The sequence below is a fragment of the Poeciliopsis prolifica genome, unplaced genomic scaffold, assembly GCF_027474105.1.
Source record: "Poeciliopsis prolifica strain line A6 unplaced genomic scaffold, Auburn_PproV2 SCAFFOLD228, whole genome shotgun sequence".
Classification (NCBI taxonomy): Eukaryota; Metazoa; Chordata; class Actinopteri; order Cyprinodontiformes; family Poeciliidae; genus Poeciliopsis; species Poeciliopsis prolifica.
The window spans coordinates 1-21060 of NW_026562603.1; the positions used below are offsets into that span (position 1 = coordinate 1).

Here is a 21060-nt window from a genome sequence, read left to right on the forward strand (position 1 = left end):
AAATCTACTGAATGCACCACATGTTGGGACGGCTCTCTCAACAACAACAACACGTCCTGCTTGACAGTGGACAGTTCCTCATAGTCAGTAACAGACAGTGCATATCTGGGTTCATGAGATATTGTCTGAAGCTCTAAGGTGTCTGCATCACTCGTCCCGATGGCAACTATAGAAACACCCATTTCCTTCAGTAACCTCACTGAGGTTCTGATGTCGTCCCCAGATCGTCCTCCGCTCAGCAGCACTAGCATCTGTGGGACGCCCTGCCGGATCCGACTTCCTGACTCTGGAGTAAAGACGTGGTCTCTCACATACTGGAGAGCAGCTCCAATGTTTTTAGGATAACCTCCTTTGTGAGTCAGGCCATCAACCGCTTCCAGAACATCATCCTCAGTCATGAAGCGACTCAGGTTAAAATTAATCTCAGCGGTGCTGCTGTACTGGACCACAGCCAGATGGTCACCGTCAGGACCAATGCTCAAGTCTCTCACTATTCTCTGGACAAAATCTGTGATGTCTGGGAATCTTCGCTGAGAATCATCAGAGCCATCAATCAGAAACACGATGTCTCTGCTGCTGGGATCTGGAGCCAGATGAACCAGACAAGTTGGCTGATTCAGTGAACGGCCACCGATGAAAACTAAGCATTCATCAAGCTGTGGGCAAACTGTTAAAATCTTACCATCTGACGCTGTTGTGGCAACGTACTTCTGACTCGTCTGAATGGATGTGAGGATTTCTTGTTCAGTGTCTGATGTCACTGGAGTCTGCTGCAAGGAAAACTTGACTGGCTTCCTGGGTAATGGACTGCATCTCAAGGATGTCTGCATTCTTTATTCCCACCACAAATATCATCACACCAATTTCTTTTAGGTTTTCCGCAGCGCTCCTGACATCGTCATTTGAGCGTCCACTGGTCAGAAGAACCAGGGCCTGAGGGACTCCTTGTTGGCGTCTGCTTCCAGAGGAAGTTGTGAAAACATTTTCCTTGACGTAATTCAGAGCTGCCCCTGTGTTGCGCGACCTGCCTCCTTTGTGTCTGATGGTTTTTAAACCGTCGGCAGCGCTCTGCTGTGATTTGTGTGTGTTCAGGAGAAACTCGACAGAAGGTTCGTTGCTGTATTGAACCACAGAAACTTGATCTTTCCTCTCACCCACAGTGAGTTTCTCCACCATCTGCTCAATAAAGCCAAGCACTTGTGTGAAGTCGCTCAGCATTTCATCAGAGGAATCCATTAAAAACACAATGTCTCTGTGCATGAACTCTCTCTGTTGTGTGGAACCTTAACAGAAAACACAATGTGGAGTTGGTGCAGGTTCATCCTCAGAGATAGATGCTTGTTCCTTAAAATACAAACTGTCTTGTGGATTAAACTTTACAAACTCTTTAACGGATTAGTTTGTTCCACATTTTTAAGTCAATACAAATCTTTTAATGATCAATAATACAACTGAAGGACATGTTTCATCTCATATCAATCCAAACAGATAATATGTTTCTCTGTTTGCATAACCACTTTACAAAATAATAATGACAAATCTAATTTGTAACAAGTCCTATGAACGTTATTAGGAAGAATCTCTGCTGGGTTTCTGCTCCGTCCGTCACGCTGTGAACCGACGGTTCTCCTGGCTGTTGCCACTACCAACGTTTCAACTGTCATAGCGACTGTAAGCAAACTTTAGAAATGTCGCAAAAGAGAAGAAGAAGGAAACTGCGACTCCATCTACGCAGAGCGTGACTTCATCAGATGTTGACGCTGCGCACAGCTGGAATAAACAGGAAGTGGATCCACCACTGAACGGAAATGTCGCTACATCACAACTCATTTGGCTAAAGTGTTTTCAGCTCCTTTGACCCAATAACTTATGGTAAAGTACCTCTTATTTACCTTCAGTATTATCCATTAGTCACATCTGGTTTAGATAATCTACTCCTGTTCGCTGATAGCCTGAATATATGTAGACTTACAGTTTCAACATATTTAAAAAACCCTTCAAGGTCCATATTTAATATGTAATTTTTCTTTTGCTAAGCACTTTGAACGTCTGACGTGCAAAGACAATAAAGTTGGTCTATGCTATTCAAGTTTTTGAGCTCAAGTGAGCCGAGTTGTGAAGTTGAGGAAATTACATCTCATTTTGCTGTTTCCACCAAACTTTTCTAATGCAATACTTTAAAATGGACATAAAATCACTGATAGAAAAACAGCTTCTGATTTGAGTTCTGGTTCTGCTGGAGATTCGTTCCTGTTAAAGGAGAGTTTTTCCTCTCCACTGTCGTGACCTGCTGGTTCAGTGGATGCTCTGCTGGACACTTCAGTCCATTTTTATAACAAACTGAACTTGCTGCATTGTTTAACAACTCGAACGAACTGTCTCTGATTCCGTCTCGTCTGTCTCTGATTCCGTCCCGTCTGTCTCTGATTCCGTCCCGTCTGTCTCTGATTCCGTCTCGTCTGTCTCTGATTCCGTCCCGTCTGTCTCTGATTCCGTCCCGTCTGTCTCTGATTCCGTCCCGTCTGTCTCTGATTCCGTCTCGTCTGTCTCTGATTCCGTCTCGTCTGTCTCTGATTCCGTCCCGTCTGTCTCTGATTCCGTCCCGTCTGTCTCTGATTCCGTCTCGTCTGTCTCTGATTCCGTCCCGTCTGTCTCTGATTCCGTCTCGTCTGTCTCTGATTCCGTCCCGTCTGTCTCTGATTCCGTCCCGTCTGTCTCTGATTCCGTCCCGTCTGTCTCTGATTCCGTCTCGTCTGTCTCTGATTCCGTCTCGTCTGTCTCTGATTCCGTCCCGTCTGTCTCTGATTCCGTCCCGTCTGTCTCTGATTCCGTCCCGTCTGTCTCTGATTCCGTCCCGTCTGTCTCTGATTCCGTCCCGTCTGTCTCTGATTCCGTCCCGTCTGTCTCTGATTCCGTCCCGTCTGTCTCTGATTCCGTCCCGTCTGTCTCTGATTCCGTCCCGTCTGTCTCTGATTCCGTCTCGTCTGTCTCTGATTCCGTCTCGTCTGTCTCTGATTCCGTCCCGTCTGTCTCTGATTCCGTCTCGTCTGTCTCTGATTCCGTCTCGTCTGTCTCTGATTCCGTCCCGTCTGTCTCTGATTCCGTCCCGTCTGTCTCTGATTACGTTCCTGCTGTCAGACACAGCAGAGGACCCTGCAGACATTCACATTTACATTTTCTAACCTTGGACAACATTTTTTGTACCTGAGAAAATGTATTTTTACTGACTTAAAAACAGACCAAAGTGCATCATTATTTTAGTAAATGTGGGATGATTTAGTGCTTTAAGGGATGGTTGGATAAGCTACTGCCTGCTGAGCTCAGATTCAGAAAATGTTCTTACCTAAAACATTAAGTGCTCTTTCTCTGGGCTGTTGCCGTGGCACCCTTTGCACCAAAGACTCAAGCTGCTGACGAATGCTTCCAATGTCATCAAATGTAAGAACAGAGAAGGCATAGGATGGGTTATGAGCAATCGATTGGAGCTCTAAAATGTCGGCAGATTTTGTTCCGACACAGAAAGGGACAACTTTGTCCTTTTTCAGATCGGCGGCAGCTCTTGTGACATTGTCTCCGGATCTTCCCCCAGTCAACAGAATCAGGACCTGAGGGACGCCCTCCTGGTAGCGACTCCCTGAGGATTCTGCGAAAGCGTTCCTCCTCACCTGCTCCAGAGCTGCACCAGTGTTTCGGGGTCGGCCCCCTCTGTGGTCCAGCTGTCGGACTGCGTTAAGAACAGCTTGTTTGTCCGTGTAGGTGTTCAGACTGAAATGTGTTTGTTGATCTTGGCTGTACTGAACCACAGAAACACGGTCTTTGTTTTCACCAACAATGAGGGTTTCTACTACTTGTTGGACAAAAGTTTTCATTGCTGGGAAGCCACTCAGCGTGTCATCAGAGCCGTCCAACAGAAACACAATGTCTCTTTCAGGAGACTCTAGCTCCACTAGAAGAGAATGCAAGTTTTACGATTAGACACGATGATCAAAAGCTGCAAACAGTTTATAAGAGCAAAACCAGTTGGGAGTGAAAGACTAAGAAGCTTTTGCAGTAAAAAAGTATTCAGTACTTAAATACTTTGGGTAAATGTTTAATCAAGAAGAATCTTGTGAAACAAAGGAAATATTCATCTTTCTTAAATTAAAGATGGAGAGAAGCAACACATTTTATATTTTTCTAAACAGTAGAAAGAAACTGTACTTGCATAACGCTTTGAGTCCAGCGGACCTCAAAGCGCTTCACACTACATTCAGTCATTCACCCTTTTATGAATAATAATCTGTCAATGATGAGTTTATCATTGGCTCAAGGAAGAGCTGCAGAAGCAAGAGAAATCCTCTCCAAGGTCCGAGAAGAAAAATATTCAGAGCAAAACAAGAAACAATGCAACCGAGATGTTGCATCTTCCACAAGGAACAAAAAGCATGAAACTGATCTGAGGAAGAAGATGATGCAGTTTCTTTGGCATTAAGTCTGTGGTAGCGGGACACGAGAGGGAGGCTGTAAATCTGTGAGGCTTCTTACCCACAGCAGGCTGAGTTTGTACTTGAGTCTGGATGAACGCAGCCGTCTCAGGCTGAATGGACAGAAGCTCACTGAAGACAGGAAAGTTGAAAAGAAACCTGGAGGAGGAGGCAATTTTCTCAAGTTCCTCCTGGTCAGCACTTTTCATTCCAATGACGAAAGAAAAAACTCCAACTTGCTTCAGGCCCAAAGCAGCGCTGGACACATCGTCACTGGACGCACCACCGGTCAGCACGACCACCTGAGGGACGCCCTCCAGGCGCCTGCTGCCAGAGGACGCTGAAAAAACATGTTTTCGCACAAACTCCAGCGCAGCGCCGGTGTTACGGGTTCTTCCTCCTTTATGTCGAAGCGCCCTGATGGCATAGATAACTTCCTTTTTGGTTTTGTGGGTTGCCAGGCTAAAGTAAACCGTGGCATCATCACTGTACTGCACAACAGCTAACTGAACGCCATCTTTGCCAACATCCAGCTCTTCTGCCACTCTTCTGACAAACTCTCGGAAAGCTGGAAGTCCATTTCTGGAGTCGTCTGATCCGTCAAGGAGAAACACTACGTCCCTCTTACTGCTGAACATGTCAACTGGTTGATACACGGATAGAAAGGGTGGTTGGAAACGGAGGATTCGTGTCTTTATGTAAGGAATTATGTTTTTGTTATATATAGGACTACATGAAGCTCAATGAAGAATTAAAAAGAAAACAATAATTTAAAGGTTTTAGTGAGAATAATTACTACCTGAACAGAAAAAACTGAAATATTCCTGATTTCGTCCCAACCTTTGATTGACTTAATGAGGTTTCACTCGGCAATAGTTTTAAAGAAATAAAATATTGTTTACATTTGGTGTTCTTACCTACTAAGTCAGAAATCCCATTCTTGGTTTCCTGATTGTCTTGCTGTATGTTCAGTGCAGAGAGAACTTGTGTTTGGATTGAGTTTAAACTGGAAAAGTCAGTGACCTTGAATGCAAAGCCAGGTTTAAATTCAATCATTTCCAATTCTGCAAGGTTAGCGTCTGCCACTCCAACCCCGACTGCCACAATCTCATGTTCTTTCAGGGCAAATGCTGGTCCTTTCACACTGTCTGCAGACGCTTTGCTAGTGAGGAGGATCAAAGTCTGGGGCACCCCTTCCAGCCTCCTGCTGCCTGTGGACGACGTGAAGACCCTGTGCCTTACAAACTGAAGAGCGGCACCAACATTGAGTCGCCTCCCACCTTTGTGCGCTAAGTTATCAATGGCGTTCATGTTGTCGCTCTTTGTCTTGTGGGAATTTAGATGAAAGCCGACCGCGGGTCTGTCGGCAAACTGAACCACAGACACTCTGTCAAGGCCCTCGTCAACATACAGGCGTCCCACTATGTTTTTAACAAAACTCTTTATGTCTGTGAATCCGTCTCTGGTGTTATCAGACCCATGCAGGAACACAATATCTCTTTTTACAGCATCATTTTGCACTATGACACAGATAAAGTTCAGTTATTCTGGTCAAGCAGCAAACATGAGAAAAAAGCAGCGTTTCACACGGCAGCTTCATCGCACCGAGAAGGAAAGGTTGTCTGTCTTACCTTGCCGTAGGGCGGATTCCAGCTGGTCCTTCGATAGGGAAATATAGGTGTTGATGCTCGGCGATATGGGTTCCAGTTCCCTGAATTCCTTCACATTGAAAGCAAACGAAGGGTTGTGCGCTATGGCCTCAATCTGCTTCTTGTCTGCGTTCTTGACACCAACACCAAACGGTACAACTCCGTCCGTCTTCAGTTCCCCGGCGGGTCCCGTGACGCTATCCATGGATCTGTCTGCAGCCAAAACAATCAGAAACTGAGGGACGTTTTGAGCAGCGCGGCTGCCATTGCTGTCAGACATGATGGTGGACTTCATGTATCTCAGAGCGGCTCCTGTGTTCAGGCTGCGTCCGCCAGCCAGAGCCATCCCCTGAACAGCTCTTATCACCTCCTCTTTGGTTTGATAAGTGTTGAGGTAGAAGACCGGGTGGGTTTCTCACTGTGTTGAACCACAGAGACGCGAATTTTGTCAGTCCCTATGTCAAGTGGTTCAATCACTTTGAGGATGAAATCCCGAATGTAGGGGAAAAATCCTTGAACACTGTCAGTCCCATCAATCAGGAAGGCAACGTCTCTTTCACCTCCAGTAATCACCTCTGTGGGAAGGAAAAGAAGCCTGTTAGTGCGTCTTGCATTCATATATATTCAACTTTATCAGTGTTAAAAGAACATTTGGAGACTAACCTGTGTCACCAACTACAGTTATTATATTCTGCATCATATCATCGACCAAGGCTGGTAACTCAGAGAATCTCTGTTTGTGATAGGCCAGGTTTGGAATGAAGGCAATCTTTTTCAGTTCTTCTTGGTCAGCTTGCCCAGAACTCACTGTAAAAGTCAAAACATTTGCCAAAGCCAATCTATCAGCCTCGCTTCCAGCGTCATCCTGCAGGGGACCACCAGTGATCAGGATCAGCACTTGCACGGCACCCTGGAGTTTGCGTGACCCAACTGATGTCTGGAACATGTTGTCCAAAGCGTAACTCATGGCAGCTCCAGTATTCAGCACCGAGCCTCCGGTCAGCCTGAGTTGAGAGATTTTGTCCACGACGTCTCGGTTGTTGTTGTAGCTGTTCAGGTGAAATTCAATCCTTGGCCGCTCTGCGAACTGCATGAGTCCAATCTGGACCTGCTCAGGACTTATGTTCAGCTGATTGACGATGTTGATCATGAAGTCTCTCACAAATGGCAAGTTGCTGCTCCCCACGTAGTTTGATCCGTCCACAAGGAACACGATGTCTCGAAACACTCTCTGCACCGTGGTGATCACCGCTAAAGGAAAGCACAAAAAATGCAAATCTTATTGCAGGGCAACTTAACTAGCTTTTGTATCAGTAACTTTTAAACCATTTGTACCACAGGTGAGCAGCTGTGGTCCTCAGTGAGGTCATTCCTTATGTCCTTGTCTTTCCTTTAATAAATGTGATGCAATGTGAATAAAATCAGTTGAATTGAAATATGTATAGATTTGCTATTTTAAAGTGTAACTATAAACCCCTTGTGAAAATGTGGACAAAAATGAGGAAAACCTGCAGCAAAGTGGGCGGAGCCAAGCCACATTGAGGGCCAGTGCTGCAGATGAGGGAAACTTAGCACCTTTGTAGCAATGTTTAGCAACTATTTTCGCAAAAGCGACTATCGACGAATCTTTTCTGTTGCTGGAGACTTTTATGGCAACAACACATGAAATCAGCAGCGACTGTGCAGCAGCTGAGCCTGACCCTGTGAGCCCCTCCCTGGTCCGCGGGGCAGAGCCGACCCGTTCCACTCCATCTCCATATTACTCACACATGAAGCAGAGGAACGCCACCAGGTGGCAAATCATGAATTGTAATATTTTATTCCAGAGCATGGGGCTGAGATGACATCAACCAAGCTGGACCGTGTGAACAAACCGGATCTTTTTTAAAAATGGCACAAATTGCACAGAAAGATGAAGATATAACCCTGAAGGGTTTATATCTTTGGTGAGCATATCTGCATAGAAATGTGGATTTGGGGTTTAGTTTCTCTTTTAACACTTCAAATTAAGAGGGTTGTGTTGAAACTGGAAAACAACCATCCAGATTCACCCAAGTGAATTTTGTTCAAAGTGCCTTTTCTTTCATTTTTATTGGCTGGGATGTTACAGTTTTTGCTCATTGACCAATTTTGCGAAGGTGGTTAGGAAAATGAGGAATTACCTGGATCAGTGGGGGATTCAACCACCACCGTCCCAGAAAGCGTTGAGAGGGCGTCGGTTATCTCCCTGGCGTTGCGAAACAGTTGTCTGAAGTCCTTTGCCATGAACACCATGCTATCAGAAAAGGCGATCTGTTTCATCTCGTCCTCAACGGCAGCCCTGGAGCCCGCGGCCAGCGCCAGAACGCCCAGCTTCTGCAGAGCCTGAGCCGGCCCCGCCACGCTGTCGCTGGACTGCTTGCTGACAATCAGCAACAGGAGCTGAGGGACGTTGCGGCTGATGCGGCTGCCCTTCTCAGGCCTCAGCATGTTGAGCCGCACAAAGTCCAAGGCGGCTCCGATGTTGATGGTCTGTCCCGATCTGGCTCTGATGGCTGCCAAACTGCTGAGCAGCGATTCTTTGGTCCCGTGGGTTTGGAGGTCCATGACCAGCCTGGTGTCGGTGGCGAACTGGGCGATGCCCACTTGGACTGCGTTGGGACCGATTTCCTTGGTGCTGACGAAGCGCCGGATGTATTCCCGCACAGTGTTGATGACGGCCGTTCCCATTGTGCTGTCGATCAGGAAAATGATGTCTCGTTCTCCAACCGTTACGACTGAAAACAGAAAAAAGAATAAATGTCGATCTGCACATGTGAAGCAGAACGTTTTTATTAACACCTCCAAATGTGCAATTTACAGATTTTATTGTATTTTAATATCTTTAGCATTCTAAAAATCAAGTTTAATGCTGAAGCCATTCAAATCATATCTGATATTAAAACTACAACCTTTAAAAATCAACATAATTTTCAGATGATATAAATGTTTCATAAAGCTCTTATTGTTGTTTGTATTGTTCTCTATTTTATTTGGTTCCTGTATGTTTATTGTTTTAAATGGTTATTGGGAGGAAACATAATTGAAGTCTTCAGCCACTTCAAATTAAGAGCATGAATATAAACATCAAGCTACTTGAATTTTTAATATAATCAAAACTTTAAAACAGATTTTGAACTTTATTCAGCTGAAAGTTTATAAAACAGCCAAGCAAATTAATGCTTTTGAATTTATCTGTAAAATTATCTCAAGTGTGTTGAAGGTTTACAGTGTTGGCAAAATGCTAAATGAGGAATTAGCATTTTAGCAGCAGCGTGTGCAGCTCTGTCTCTTTGTTGGCATTAATTTATCCCCGTAGATCATGAACTGATGGCATATTGTGTCTCAATGTTTGTGTCTCAATCTGTGAGCTGAGGCTCTGTGCTCCTTCATCCTCCTCTTCCTCTCTGATGAAGGTTGAACTGGTTTAGATTCATGTGTTCATCTATTCTGGTCCCAGCTGTACTCACAGTTTCATTCATTTTAAATGATATTTCTGTTTTTAGATATTGTAAATAATCTGTCTTCTGAATCTGCAAGTGCAAATTTTATGCATCTAAATTAAGAAAAGTCATCCTACTGAGTTGTACCTTTAATCTGATTTATTTCTGATAACTACAGTATTTTTGTGTTTTAATCTATACAGTATAAATCAATGTTATTATTATTCTTGTTTATATATATTTTAACACTTGTGTGAATCTACACACCTTGATGAATTTTGCCTATGTTTGACTGATAAAGGATATTTTCGTTCTATCTGGTCACATGAGCAACAGACGCCATTAAAACTTCTCTGCTGTCTGCAGTCAGAAAACAGGAAGTGACATCATGCTGTCACCAGTTTCTCTGTCCATTGCTGGTTGTTATGTGAACTTAACAGCAGAATTACAGGAATCCTGACATTATTCATCTTAACCTACCTGAATCTGTCAAACAGTTCATGAAACCCTCCGGCTTTACAAACCCCAACCCACCAACACCAGAAGAAGTTACATACCTTCAGTGAATTCATTGTGAAATATAATGGAGCGCGTCGCCAAGCCGTTAATGTAGCCATAGACATTTTCATCTGCGGAGGTCAGATCTCTGAAACTGTCAGCTTTCACCACAAAGCTTTTATCTGTGGCCACCTCTTCCAGCTCTGCAGCAGCATCGGCACCGACCGCCACCCCTAAAGTGACCACACCGGCCCTGATGAGGGCCCGGTGGCCGGCGCCGGTGTCGTCACTGGACGCTCCGGCACTGATGACCACCAAAACCTGGGGCGCGCCCTCCTCTGCCCGGCCTCCGGCCGACTCGCCCAGCAGGCTGTCAGCCACCTCCTCCAGGGCCGCCCCCAGGTTGGACTCATCATCGCCCGAGAAGCTCAGGCCCTTCACCGCCTCCAGGACCGACGACTTCTCATAATAGCTATTCAGATAGAACTTTATTTGTGGGTCGGTGTTGTACTGGACCAAAGCCACCCTAATGCCATCCCTGCCCACAGACAGGCGCTCAACGATTCTCGTAACCAAATCACGCACATAGGGGAAGTTAGCTGCTCCAACGTTCAGTGATCCATCAATTAAGAATATTAGGTCAGATGAATCTGGTGCTTTAAGGAGAGAAAGAGAAAAAACAGAACAAATGGAAATAGTGAAAGCAAATAATCTAGTGAGACAAAGACATCAACTGAGTTAGAAAATCACTGCATGTGTGACAAAACATCATACTGCATGTAGGCTGAACCAAGGAGGGTCCCTAAACTGTTTGCTCAGGTTTTTAGATCAGCAGCCCTCCTACCACAGTTTGGCTGTTTCCATGACGATAAACATCCCTGTCCACAGATCCATGTGTGAAAACACATGACTATAATGTAGAAAGTATTTTAGATGTTGCCTAACACAACGCTCTGAGGAGCACCTTCTGTGGAAACTCACACTGAACTGCTGCTGTCCTGGGGTAACCTGTCTTGGGGTAACCTGTCCTGGGGTAACCTGTCCTGGGGTAACCTGTTCTGGGGTAACCTGTCCTGGGGTAACCTGTCCTGGGGTAACCTGTCCTGGGGTAACCTGTTCTGGGGTAACCTGTCCTGGGGTAACCTGTCCTGGGGTAACCTGTCTTGGGGTAACCTGTCCTGGGGTAACCTGTCTTGGGGTAACCTGTCTTGGGGTAAACTGTCCTGGGGTAACCTGTCCTGGGGTAACCTGTCCTGGGTAACCTGTCCTGGGGTAACCCGTCCTGGGGTAACCTGTCCTGGGGTAACCTGTCTTGGGGTAAACTGTCCTGGGGTAACCTGTCCTGGGGTAACCTGTCCTGGGGTAACCTGTCCTGGGGTAACCCGTCCTGGGGTAACCCGTCCTGGGGTAACCTGTCCTGGGGTAACCCGTCCTGGGGTAACCTGTCTTGGGGTAACCTGTCCTGGGGTAACCTGTCTTGGGGTAACCTGTCTTGGGGTAAACTGTCCTGGGGTAACCTGTCCTGGGGTAACCTGTCCTGGGGTAACCTGTCCTGGGGTAACCTGTCCTGGGGTAACCTGTCTTGGGGTAACCTGTCTTGGGGTAACCTGTCCTGGGGTAACCTGTCCTGGGGTAAACTGTCCTGGGGTAACCTGTCCTGGGGTAACCTGTCCTGGGGTAACCTGTCTTGGGGTAACCTGTCCTGGGGTAACCTGTCCTGGGGTAACCTGTCCTGGGGTAACCTGTCTTGGGGTAACCTGTCTTGGGGTAACCTGTCCTGGGGTAACCTGTCCTGGGGTAACCTGTCCTGGGGTAACCTGTCTTGGGGTAACCTGTCCTGGGGTAACCTGTCCTGGGGTAACCTGTCTTGGGGTAACCTGTCCTGGGGTAACCTGTCCTGGGGTAACCTGTCTTGGGGTAACCTGTCTTGGGGTAACCTGTCCTGAGGTAACCTGTCCTGGGGTAACCTGTCCTGGGGTAACCTGTCCTGGGGTAACCTGTCCTGGGGTAACCTGTCTTGGGGTAACCTGTCCTGGGGTAACCTGTCCTGGGGTAACCTGTCTTGGGGTAACCTGTTCTGGGGTAACCTGTCCTGGGGTAACCTGTCCTGGGGTAACCTGTCTTGGGGTAACCTGTTCTGGGGTAACCTGTCCTGGGGTAACCTGTCCTGGGGTAAACTGTTCTGGGGTAACCTGTCCTGGGTAACCTGTCCTGGGGTAACCTGTCCTGGGGTAACCCGTCCTGGGGTAACCTGTCTTGGGGTAAACTGTCCTGGGGTAACCTGTCCTGGGGTAACCTGTCCTGGGGTAACCTGTCCTGGGGTAACCTGTCTTGGGGTAACCTGTCCTGGGGTAACCTGTTCTGGGGTAAACTGTCCTGGGGTAACCTGTCCTGGGGTAACCTGTCCTGGGGTAACCTGTCCTGGGGTAACCTGTCTTGGGGTAACCTGTCCTGGGGTAACCTGTCTTGGGGTAACCTGTCCTGGGGTAACCTGTCTTGGGGTAACCTGTCCTGGGGTAACCTGTCCTGGGGTAACCTGTCCTGGGGTAACCTGTCCTGGGGTAACCTGTCCTGGGGTAACCTGTCTTGGGGTAAACTGTCCTGGGGTAACCTGTCCTGGGGTAACCTGTCCTGGGGTAACCTGTCCTGGGGTAACCTGTTCTGGGGTAACCTGTCTTGGGGTAACCTGTCTTGGGGTAACCTGTCCTGGGGTAACCTGTCCTGGGGTAACCTGTCCTGGGGTAACCTGTCTTGGGGTAAACTGTCCTGGGGTAACCTGTCCTGGGGTAACCTGTCCTGGGGTAACCTGTCCTGGGGTAAACTGTCCTGGGGTAACCTGTCCTGGGGTAACCTGTCCTGGGGTAACCTGTCCTGGGGTAACCTGTCTTGGGGTAACCTGTCCTGGGGTAACCTGTCCTGGGGTAACCTGTTCTGGGGTAACCTGTCCTGGGGTAAGCTGTCCTGGGGTAACCTGTCCTGGGGTAACCTGTCTTGGGGTAACCTGTCCTGGGGTAACCTGTTCTGGGGTAACCTGTCCTGGGGTAACCTGTCCTGGGGTAACCTGTCTTGGGGTAACCTGTCCTGGGGTAACCTGTCTTGGGGTAACCTGTCTTGGGGTAAACTGTCCTGGGGTAACCTGTCCTGGGGTAACCTGTCCTGGGGTAACCTGTCCTGGGGTAACCCGTCCTGGGGTAACCTGTCCTGGGGTAACCTGTCTTGGGGTAAACTGTCCTGGGGTAACCTGTCCTGGGGTAACCTGTCCTGGGGTAACCTGTCCTGGGGTAACCCGTCCTGGGGTAACCCGTCCTGGGGTAACCTGTCCTGGGGTAACCCGTCCTGGGGTAACCTGTCTTGGGGTAACCTGTCCTGGGGTAACCTGTCTTGGGGTAACCTGTCTTGGGGTAAACTGTCCTGGGGTAACCTGTCCTGGGGTAACCTGTCCTGGGGTAACCTGTCCTGGGGTAACCCGTCCTGGGGTAACCTGTCTTGGGGTAAACTGTCCTGGGGTAACCCGTCCTGGGGTAACCTGTCCTGGGGTAACCTGTCTTGGGGTAAACTGTCCTGGGGTAACCTGTCCTGGGGTAACCTGTCCTGGGGTAACCTGTCCTGGGGTAACCTGTCTTGGGGTAACCTGTCCTGGGGTAACCTGTCCTGGGGTAACCTGTTCTGGGGTAACCTGTCCTGGGGTAAGCTGTCCTGGGGTAACCTGTCCTGGGGTAACCTGTCTTGGGGTAACCTGTCCTGGGGTAACCTGTCCTGGGGTAACCTGTCCTGGGGTAACCTGTCTTGGGGTAACCTGTCCTGGGGTAACCTGTCCTGGGGTAAACTGTCCTGGGGTAACCTGTCCTGGGGTAACCTGTCCTGGGGTAACCTGTCTTGGGGTAACCTGTCCTGGGGTAACCTGTCCTGGGGTAACCTGTCCTGGGGTAACCTGTCTTGGGGTAACCTGTCTTGGGGTAACCTGTCCTGGGGTAACCTGTCCTGGGGTAACCTGTCCTGGGGTAACCTGTCTTGGGGTAACCTGTCCTGGGGTAACCTGTCCTGGGGTAACCTGTCTTGGGGTAACCTGTCCTGGGGTAACCTGTCCTGGGGTAACCTGTCTTGGGGTAACCTGTCTTGGGGTAACCTGTCCTGAGGTAACCTGTCCTGGGGTAACCTGTCCTGGGGTAACCTGTCCTGGGGTAACCTGTCCTGGGGTAACCTGTCTTGGGGTAACCTGTCCTGGGGTAACCTGTCCTGGGGTAACCTGTCTTGGGGTAACCTGTTCTGGGGTAACCTGTCCTGGGGTAACCTGTCCTGGGGTAACCTGTCCTGGGGTAACCTGTTCTGGGGTAACCTGTCCTGGGGTAACCTGTCCTGGGGTAAACTGTTCTGGGGTAACCTGTCCTGGGTAACCTGTCCTGGGGTAACCTGTCCTGGGGTAACCCGTCCTGGGGTAACCTGTCTTGGGGTAAACTGTCCTGGGGTAACCTGTCCTGGGGTAACCTGTCCTGGGGTAACCTGTCCTGGGGTAACCTGTCTTGGGGTAACCTGTCCTGGGGTAACCTGTTCTGGGGTAAACTGTCCTGGGGTAACCTGTCCTGGGGTAACCTGTCCTGGGGTAACCTGTCCTGGGGTAACCTGTCTTGGGGTAACCTGTCCTGGGGTAACCTGTCTTGGGGTAACCTGTCCTGGGTAACCTGTCTTGGGGTAACCTGTCCTGGGGTAACCTGTCCTGGGGTAACCTGTCCTGGGGTAACCCGTCCTGGGGTAACCTGTCCTGGGGTAACCTGTCTTGGGGTAAACTGTCCTGGGGTAACCTGTCCTGGGGTAACCTGTCCTGGGGTAACCTGTCCTGGGGTAACCTGTCCTGGGGTAACCTGTTCTGGGGTAACCTGTCTTGGGGTAACCTGTCTTGGGGTAACCTGTCCTGGGGTAACCTGTCCTGGGGTAACCTGTCCTGGGGTAACCTGTCTTGGGGTAAACTGTCCTGGGGTAACCCGTCCTGGGGTAACCTGTCCTGGGGTAACCTGTCTTGGGGTAAACTGTCCTGGGGTAACCTGTCCTGGGGTAACCTGTCCTGGGGTAACCTGTCCTGGGGTAACCTGTCTTGGGGTAACCTGTCCTGGGGTAACCTGTCCTGGGGTAACCTGTTCTGGGGTAACCTGTCCTGGGGTAAGCTGTCCTGGGGTAACCTGTCCTGGGGTAACCTGTCTTGGGGTAACCTGTCCTGGGGTAACCTGTCTGGGGTAACCTGTCCTGGGGTAACCTGTCTTGGGGTAACCTGTCCTGGGGTAACCTGTCCTGGGGTAAACTGTCCTGGGGTAACCTGTCCTGGGGTAACCTGTCCTGGGGTAACCTGTCTTGGGGTAACCTGTCCTGGGGTAACCTGTCCTGGGGTAACCTGTCTTGGGGTAACCTGTCTTGGGGTAACCTGTCCTGGGGTAACCTGTCCTGGGGTAACCTGTCCTGGGGTAACCTGTCTTGGGGTAACCTGTCCTGGGGTAACCTGTCCTGGGGTAACCTGTCTTGGGGTAACCTGTCCTGGGGTAACCTGTCCTGGGGTAACCTGTCTTGGGGTAACCTGTCTTGGGGTAACCTGTCCTGAGGTAACCTGTCCTGGGGTAACCTGTCCTGGGGTAACCTGTCCTGGGGTAACCTGTCTTGGGGTAACCTGTCCTGGGGTAACCTGTCCTGGGGTAACCTGTCTTGGGGTAACCTGTTCTGGGGTAACCTGTCCTGGGGTAACCTGTCCTGGGGTAACCTGTCTTGGGGTAACCTGTTCTGGGGTAACCTGTCCTGGGTAACCTGTCCTGGGGTAAACTGTTCTGGGGTAACCTGTCCTGGGGTAACCTGTCCTGGGGTAACCTGTCCTGGGGTAACCTGTCCTGGGGTAACCTGTCTTGGGGTAACCTGTCCTGGGGTAACCTGTCCTGGGGTAACCTGTCCTGGGGTAACCTGTCCTGGGGTAACCTGTCTTGGGGTAACCTGTCCTGGGGTAACCTGTTCTGGGTAAACTGTCCTGGGGTAACCTGTCCTGGGGTAACCTGTCCTGGGGTAACCTGTCCTGGGGTAACCTGTCTTGGGGTAACCTGTCCTGGGGTAACCTGTTCTGGGGTAAACTGTCCTGGGGTAACCTGTCCTGGGGTAACCTGTCCTGGGGTAACCTGTCTTGGGGTAACCTGTCCTGGGGTAACCTGTCCTGGGGTAACCTGTCTTGGGGTAACCTGTCCTGGGGTAACCTGTCCTGGGGTAACCTGTCCTGGGGTAATTTGTCGTGAAGTGAGCTCCGTTGCGTTCAGCCTCTCATGCAGACTCTTGTTACAGACCTGAGGTGAGCTGACCAGTCATGAACCTGCGGTCCTCCCAGCTTCCTGCTGCAGAATCTTACATCTGATTCAGTCCCATTTCATTCAGACCTCATTGGTTCAGGTGATGCTGGACCAATGAGGTTAAAGTGATTGAAAGGAATCCCATTTCCTTTCAAGCACTGTATATTTTAACTCCCCCTCTAGTGGCCAGGTTCAGTACTGCAGCAGGTCGCGGTTGGTTCCTGTCAGGTTCATAGCTGTTTCATTTCCTGAACATGTTTCACAGAGACATTGTGGCTGATAAAGACAGACAAACATGTGCAGGACACATAAGCAGTGGTGTGTGGTTAGCTTTGGTTAGGAGCTCCATGATTTCAGGTTGGGACGTTTTCAAAGTAAAAGCCTCCAGGAATTGAGGCTTCCATCAAGATCAGATCAAGTTGTGTTTAATCTGAGGAATTTCAAAATCTTTCTGCTGTTTATGATCTACAAACTGAAACTTCATCAGAAAGCAGTCGACTTGTTTGTGGAAAGGACTGATCCCTGTGGTGCGCCACAAACAAGCGTCAGGGCAAACTACCTGATATTTCTCTTCTTATTTCAGGTTAACGTTTTTAGATTTCATCTGATTATTTATTCTAGATGCCAATAAAAACCCAGCAGATTTTCCTTCAAACTCACTTTCTTGCTAAAAAGTCCTGACTAGCCTAAAATGTTCTGAAGCTCAATGAGGACGTGTCAGATTTAATTCAGATTGACTCGGGTTTTCCCTTCCGTCATTTTTCAACCACAATTACCAACATTTATCTAACTTGGTTAATATTTGGCTACAGACTAATATTAGTGAAACAAAGAGTACTGTCTTCAAGCATTTAGTTTGTAGACAGTAGTTTTCTTGCTAATTAAATAAATATAAATCCAGTAACAACATTTATAAATTAATAACTAACTTTTTAATGTATGTTTTGTGAATGTTTGTTAATGTGATTTCTTCATTTATAATGTCTTTTGGTTGTTTGGGTCTTCCTGTCTTGGGACTACAGATGGAAATGAGCGAATATGCTATAATCTGGCTCATTTACAGTCTGTACAGAAGTATGATTGTTCATTAATGTGTCCCTAATAAATTAAACAAACAAATGAATATCTTGCCAACTTCTTCTTGTTATGAAAATGTTGCTGTCAATGTTTGACTGTAATTTTGGTTTCTGATAATAGTTCAGTATAAGTTAGAAAGCACTGGCTGGTTCTGTTGGTTCTTAAAGCGGTCCGTCTGGGAACCTCTCGGTTCCAGTACCGGAACCGGTGACTTCGTCTAAAGTTCCTATGAGTTCTGGTAGACGGGGATTGAAGTCACTTCAGCTCCGTTCCTCTGAGACGTTTTGGGGATTATTCCGTAAGTTTTGGAAAATCACGCGGTAGTTTCCAAGACGTGTCGTATAAACTCTGTAAAAGTGACTGTTAGTTGCAGAAAATAACCTGTTAGCACCAGGACAGTATGAGTTGCACTCGGCATCAGGTTAATGTTGCAGGTGGAAACGTTATGGTGCTAAAATCGAATTAAAAACTGGGCGGTGTTAATCGGAGGTTCCTGATCTCAGCAGCAGCTTCTTCCTGCACATGTGGGCAGGTTAGTGTGGTAGTTGAGGTGGGACCGTTGGTTACCTGTCCCTCGTCCAGCCACCGGGGCCTCATTGGCCAGCAGAGGGCCCCCACCCCTCACTGCACCGCACACACTCACTACCAAATCTTGAATTATGTCCCGCAACTTGAGGAAGGAGTCTACATTGAACATGTGCGTTTCCTGTGGCTGGCTGGCCAGCTCCCGGAGCTCCCAGTCCACCGCGTCCTGAACGCCGACTGCAAACACCTCCACGCCCGCCGTGCGCAGCGCCTGAGCCGGCTCGGCCACGTCGTCCTGCGAGCGCCCGTCGGTCAGCACCAGCACCACCTGGGCCGCCCCGTCAGCCGCGCGGCTCCCCGCCGCAGACGTCAGGTGTGTTCGGATCAGGAAGTCCAGGCCCAGGCCGGTCCGGGTGCCGCCGCCCAGGTGCGACATGGCCTTGACGTGTGCCAGGACGTCCGGCGCCGTTGGGTAGGTGTTGAGGTGGAACTCGGTTCGGGGCCTGCTATTGTACTGCGTGAGGGCGAATTTAAACCTCCCTCCTCCAACCTGGTGCAGCGATTTGATCAGGCTGTACAGAAACGTTCTGATCAGGTCAAAGTTCTCCGGCCCCATGCTCCACGACGAATCCACTAGAAAGTACACATCAGCTGCCGAGCCTCGTGCACAGTCTTCAGAGAAGAGCGTCAGAGGACAGAAGACCGAGAAAAGACACTGGGTGTGTTTCTTATGTGACAATGTTTCACATTAAACTGACTGTTCAGCTGCCCAGAACATTTCACTCTGCTCTCTTTGAGTTATCAATCCTCTGATCAATCAGGTAAGATGATCATATTGGTAAACTTTACAACCAGCTTCACAAAAAGTCCATGAAAATTTAAATAACGATGATTGTTTGTGATTTTTTGTCAACTTCAGTTTCAGTCGTTTCATTTATTTTACATTCACTTTCATAAAATGCAAGTTTTTATTTAAAGTTCTCATCATCAACTGTTTTGTAAACTCAGCTGAAGGAGGAAAGGTGAAGAAAAGGTGAGATGGTTCTTCTTACCGTCCTGAGCATGGAGTTCAGGGGGGAACAGCGCCCCCAGGAGGACACACAGGGGCAACAAGCGCTGCCACCCATCTTCAGGTGAAACTGACACACACAGCTGAGAAACAGAAAAAGTCATCAGGACGACTCTGAGCAGCTCAGGGAAACATGAAAACATTAACTTCATTTTCTGCTATCAGTTTGGCATTTGAGAAGTTTCTGGTCTTTAACTATTTCTGTTTACATTTACTGTTATAATTCAACCCACAACCCTGAAGCAAAGCATCTTCCACAGTCCAAACAAAACAGAAAAAAAAACACATTTCTTTGTTCCAGAAAGTTTTCAAGTTCCATAAATTAAACTAAGTTCTCGTTTTGTTCCTGAAGGCAACACGGTGCTTCCAGTAAGTAGCAAGTGATAGCAGAGCTAGCGCTAAAACTACGCTGCAGGTTCTGGAAAATATGCTATAAAAAGATTGTAGGTGACCAGACGTAAATTAGCCCACATGTTTCATAAAACCTCCAGCATGTTTCAGAAAGACTTTGGAAAGTCGCCACATAAAACAGAATCCTGCAGTTTTAGGAATGTCATTTGAATATTTCCCACAACATCTTGTAAGGAAAGTCACACGATACAAGTCTCCACAATCTGATCCCTGAAAGTTTTGTGTTAGTTTGACAAGTTCTGTGTAGAAGCAAGAAAAGATCCCTGAAAGTCACAGAAAGCTCTGGAAAGTGTCTGAGAGTAATGGGAAATAGTCGATACCTATATTGGGAAATGTAGCCACGTACGTTTAGAAAGGTCACAGGTCACAGGTGCAGCCTGTAGGTTTAGAGAACCTGAACGTTCCACAAAGGAACATTTTCTGTGTCACATGATGAGAACACCTGATTGTAAAATGTCTGATATGATTCAAGAGCTTGTGGAAAGTGACCTGTAGGTTCTGACCAGGAAGAGCCACATCCTGTTTCCATGTTTCTCTCTAAAAAACATCGTAAAAATGAAATAATGTGAATTCAGTCTGGAGCGAATCCAGAGCGGATCGTAAACAGGAACTTCCTGGTTGGTGTCGGACGGCTGTGACGGTTCTGTCTGCTGATGCTGCAGGATGTTTGGAGACAAACAGACAACAGGAACCAGCTGCTCCGTCATGTGACGTAAACATTCACTACATCAGATTTTATTCTGCAAAGTTTCCAATGAAATGTTTTCCAATTTCTCCATTTCCATGAAGCTTTTCTATTGCGATATCTAATCATAACTAAAGAAACGTTGATGGAAACACGGCGCTGCGTCGCCAGACGAACCGATTGGGTCAGAACTGTGAGGTTCGGATCGCTCCCTGTTGGAAAGTATCTGGATTCCCAGAGAAAGCTGTCAGTCTGGGGAACGCGCCTCCATGTTTGGAGAAATTTAGATGAGAATCTTTGAGTTTGATGTTTTATCTGCTTATAATCAGGCATTTATGCATTGAGCCGGGAGTCTGTGGTGTGAGGCAGAGCGGGTTCGGTAGTCAGAGGGCGATGATTGGAAGCAGCTGCTCGAGCTGCCAGATGGAGAAGTTTAGTAATGGGGTCTCCAGGGAAACGCTGGACTTTCCTCTCACATTATTCTGTTTTTTAAGAGAACTGCTCAGCTTCACTGCAGGCTGCTGCTGCTTGCAGGAGACTCACTTTTTCCTACAGCGGGATGTGAAGTCATGTCCCAGGAAATAAAAGAGCTCTTTCTACTTCTTTTCAGACAAAATTAAACCTTCACACCGATAGCCAAGGCCTGGCATTTCTAACGCTTTTTAAAATAAATTTATTCCTTTTACTTCCTAAAACAAACCAAAGTTCTGCTTGCAATCAGCAGATGTGATTTTAGCCATTAGGAGGAGTTTTTATGAGGCAGTAAAAGCGAAATGTTGGCCGCGGTTTTAGAGTAAAGATGTTTCATAGTAACAGCACAAGTAAAAGTGATGCTGCGGGACGACGAGTCGGCATAGGTCTGCTGAGAAACAGAGATTTGGATCTTTATTGGTTTCTCAGCAGAGCAGAGT

The 21060-nt window shown here is 48.0% G+C and overlaps 1 protein-coding gene across 1 annotated transcript; it reads right to left on the minus strand.

The window, feature by feature from the left end:
• Positions 1–17: 17 nt before the first annotated feature.
• LOC129357071 (collagen alpha-3(VI) chain-like) lies at positions 18–19157 on the minus strand (the record flags this gene model as incomplete). The annotated part of the gene is given in 14 exon segments (XM_055026589.1): positions 18–583; positions 683–824; positions 895–1283; positions 3344–3946; positions 4525–5106; positions 5381–5983; positions 6095–6520; positions 6523–6687; positions 6776–7363; positions 8275–8868; positions 10131–10783; positions 16582–16630; positions 18027–18656; positions 19037–19157. Coding segments are annotated over 14 exon segments (6111 nt in total), but the record flags the coding sequence as incomplete, so codon positions are not given.
• Between the last annotated feature and the right edge of the window lie 1903 nt (positions 19158–21060).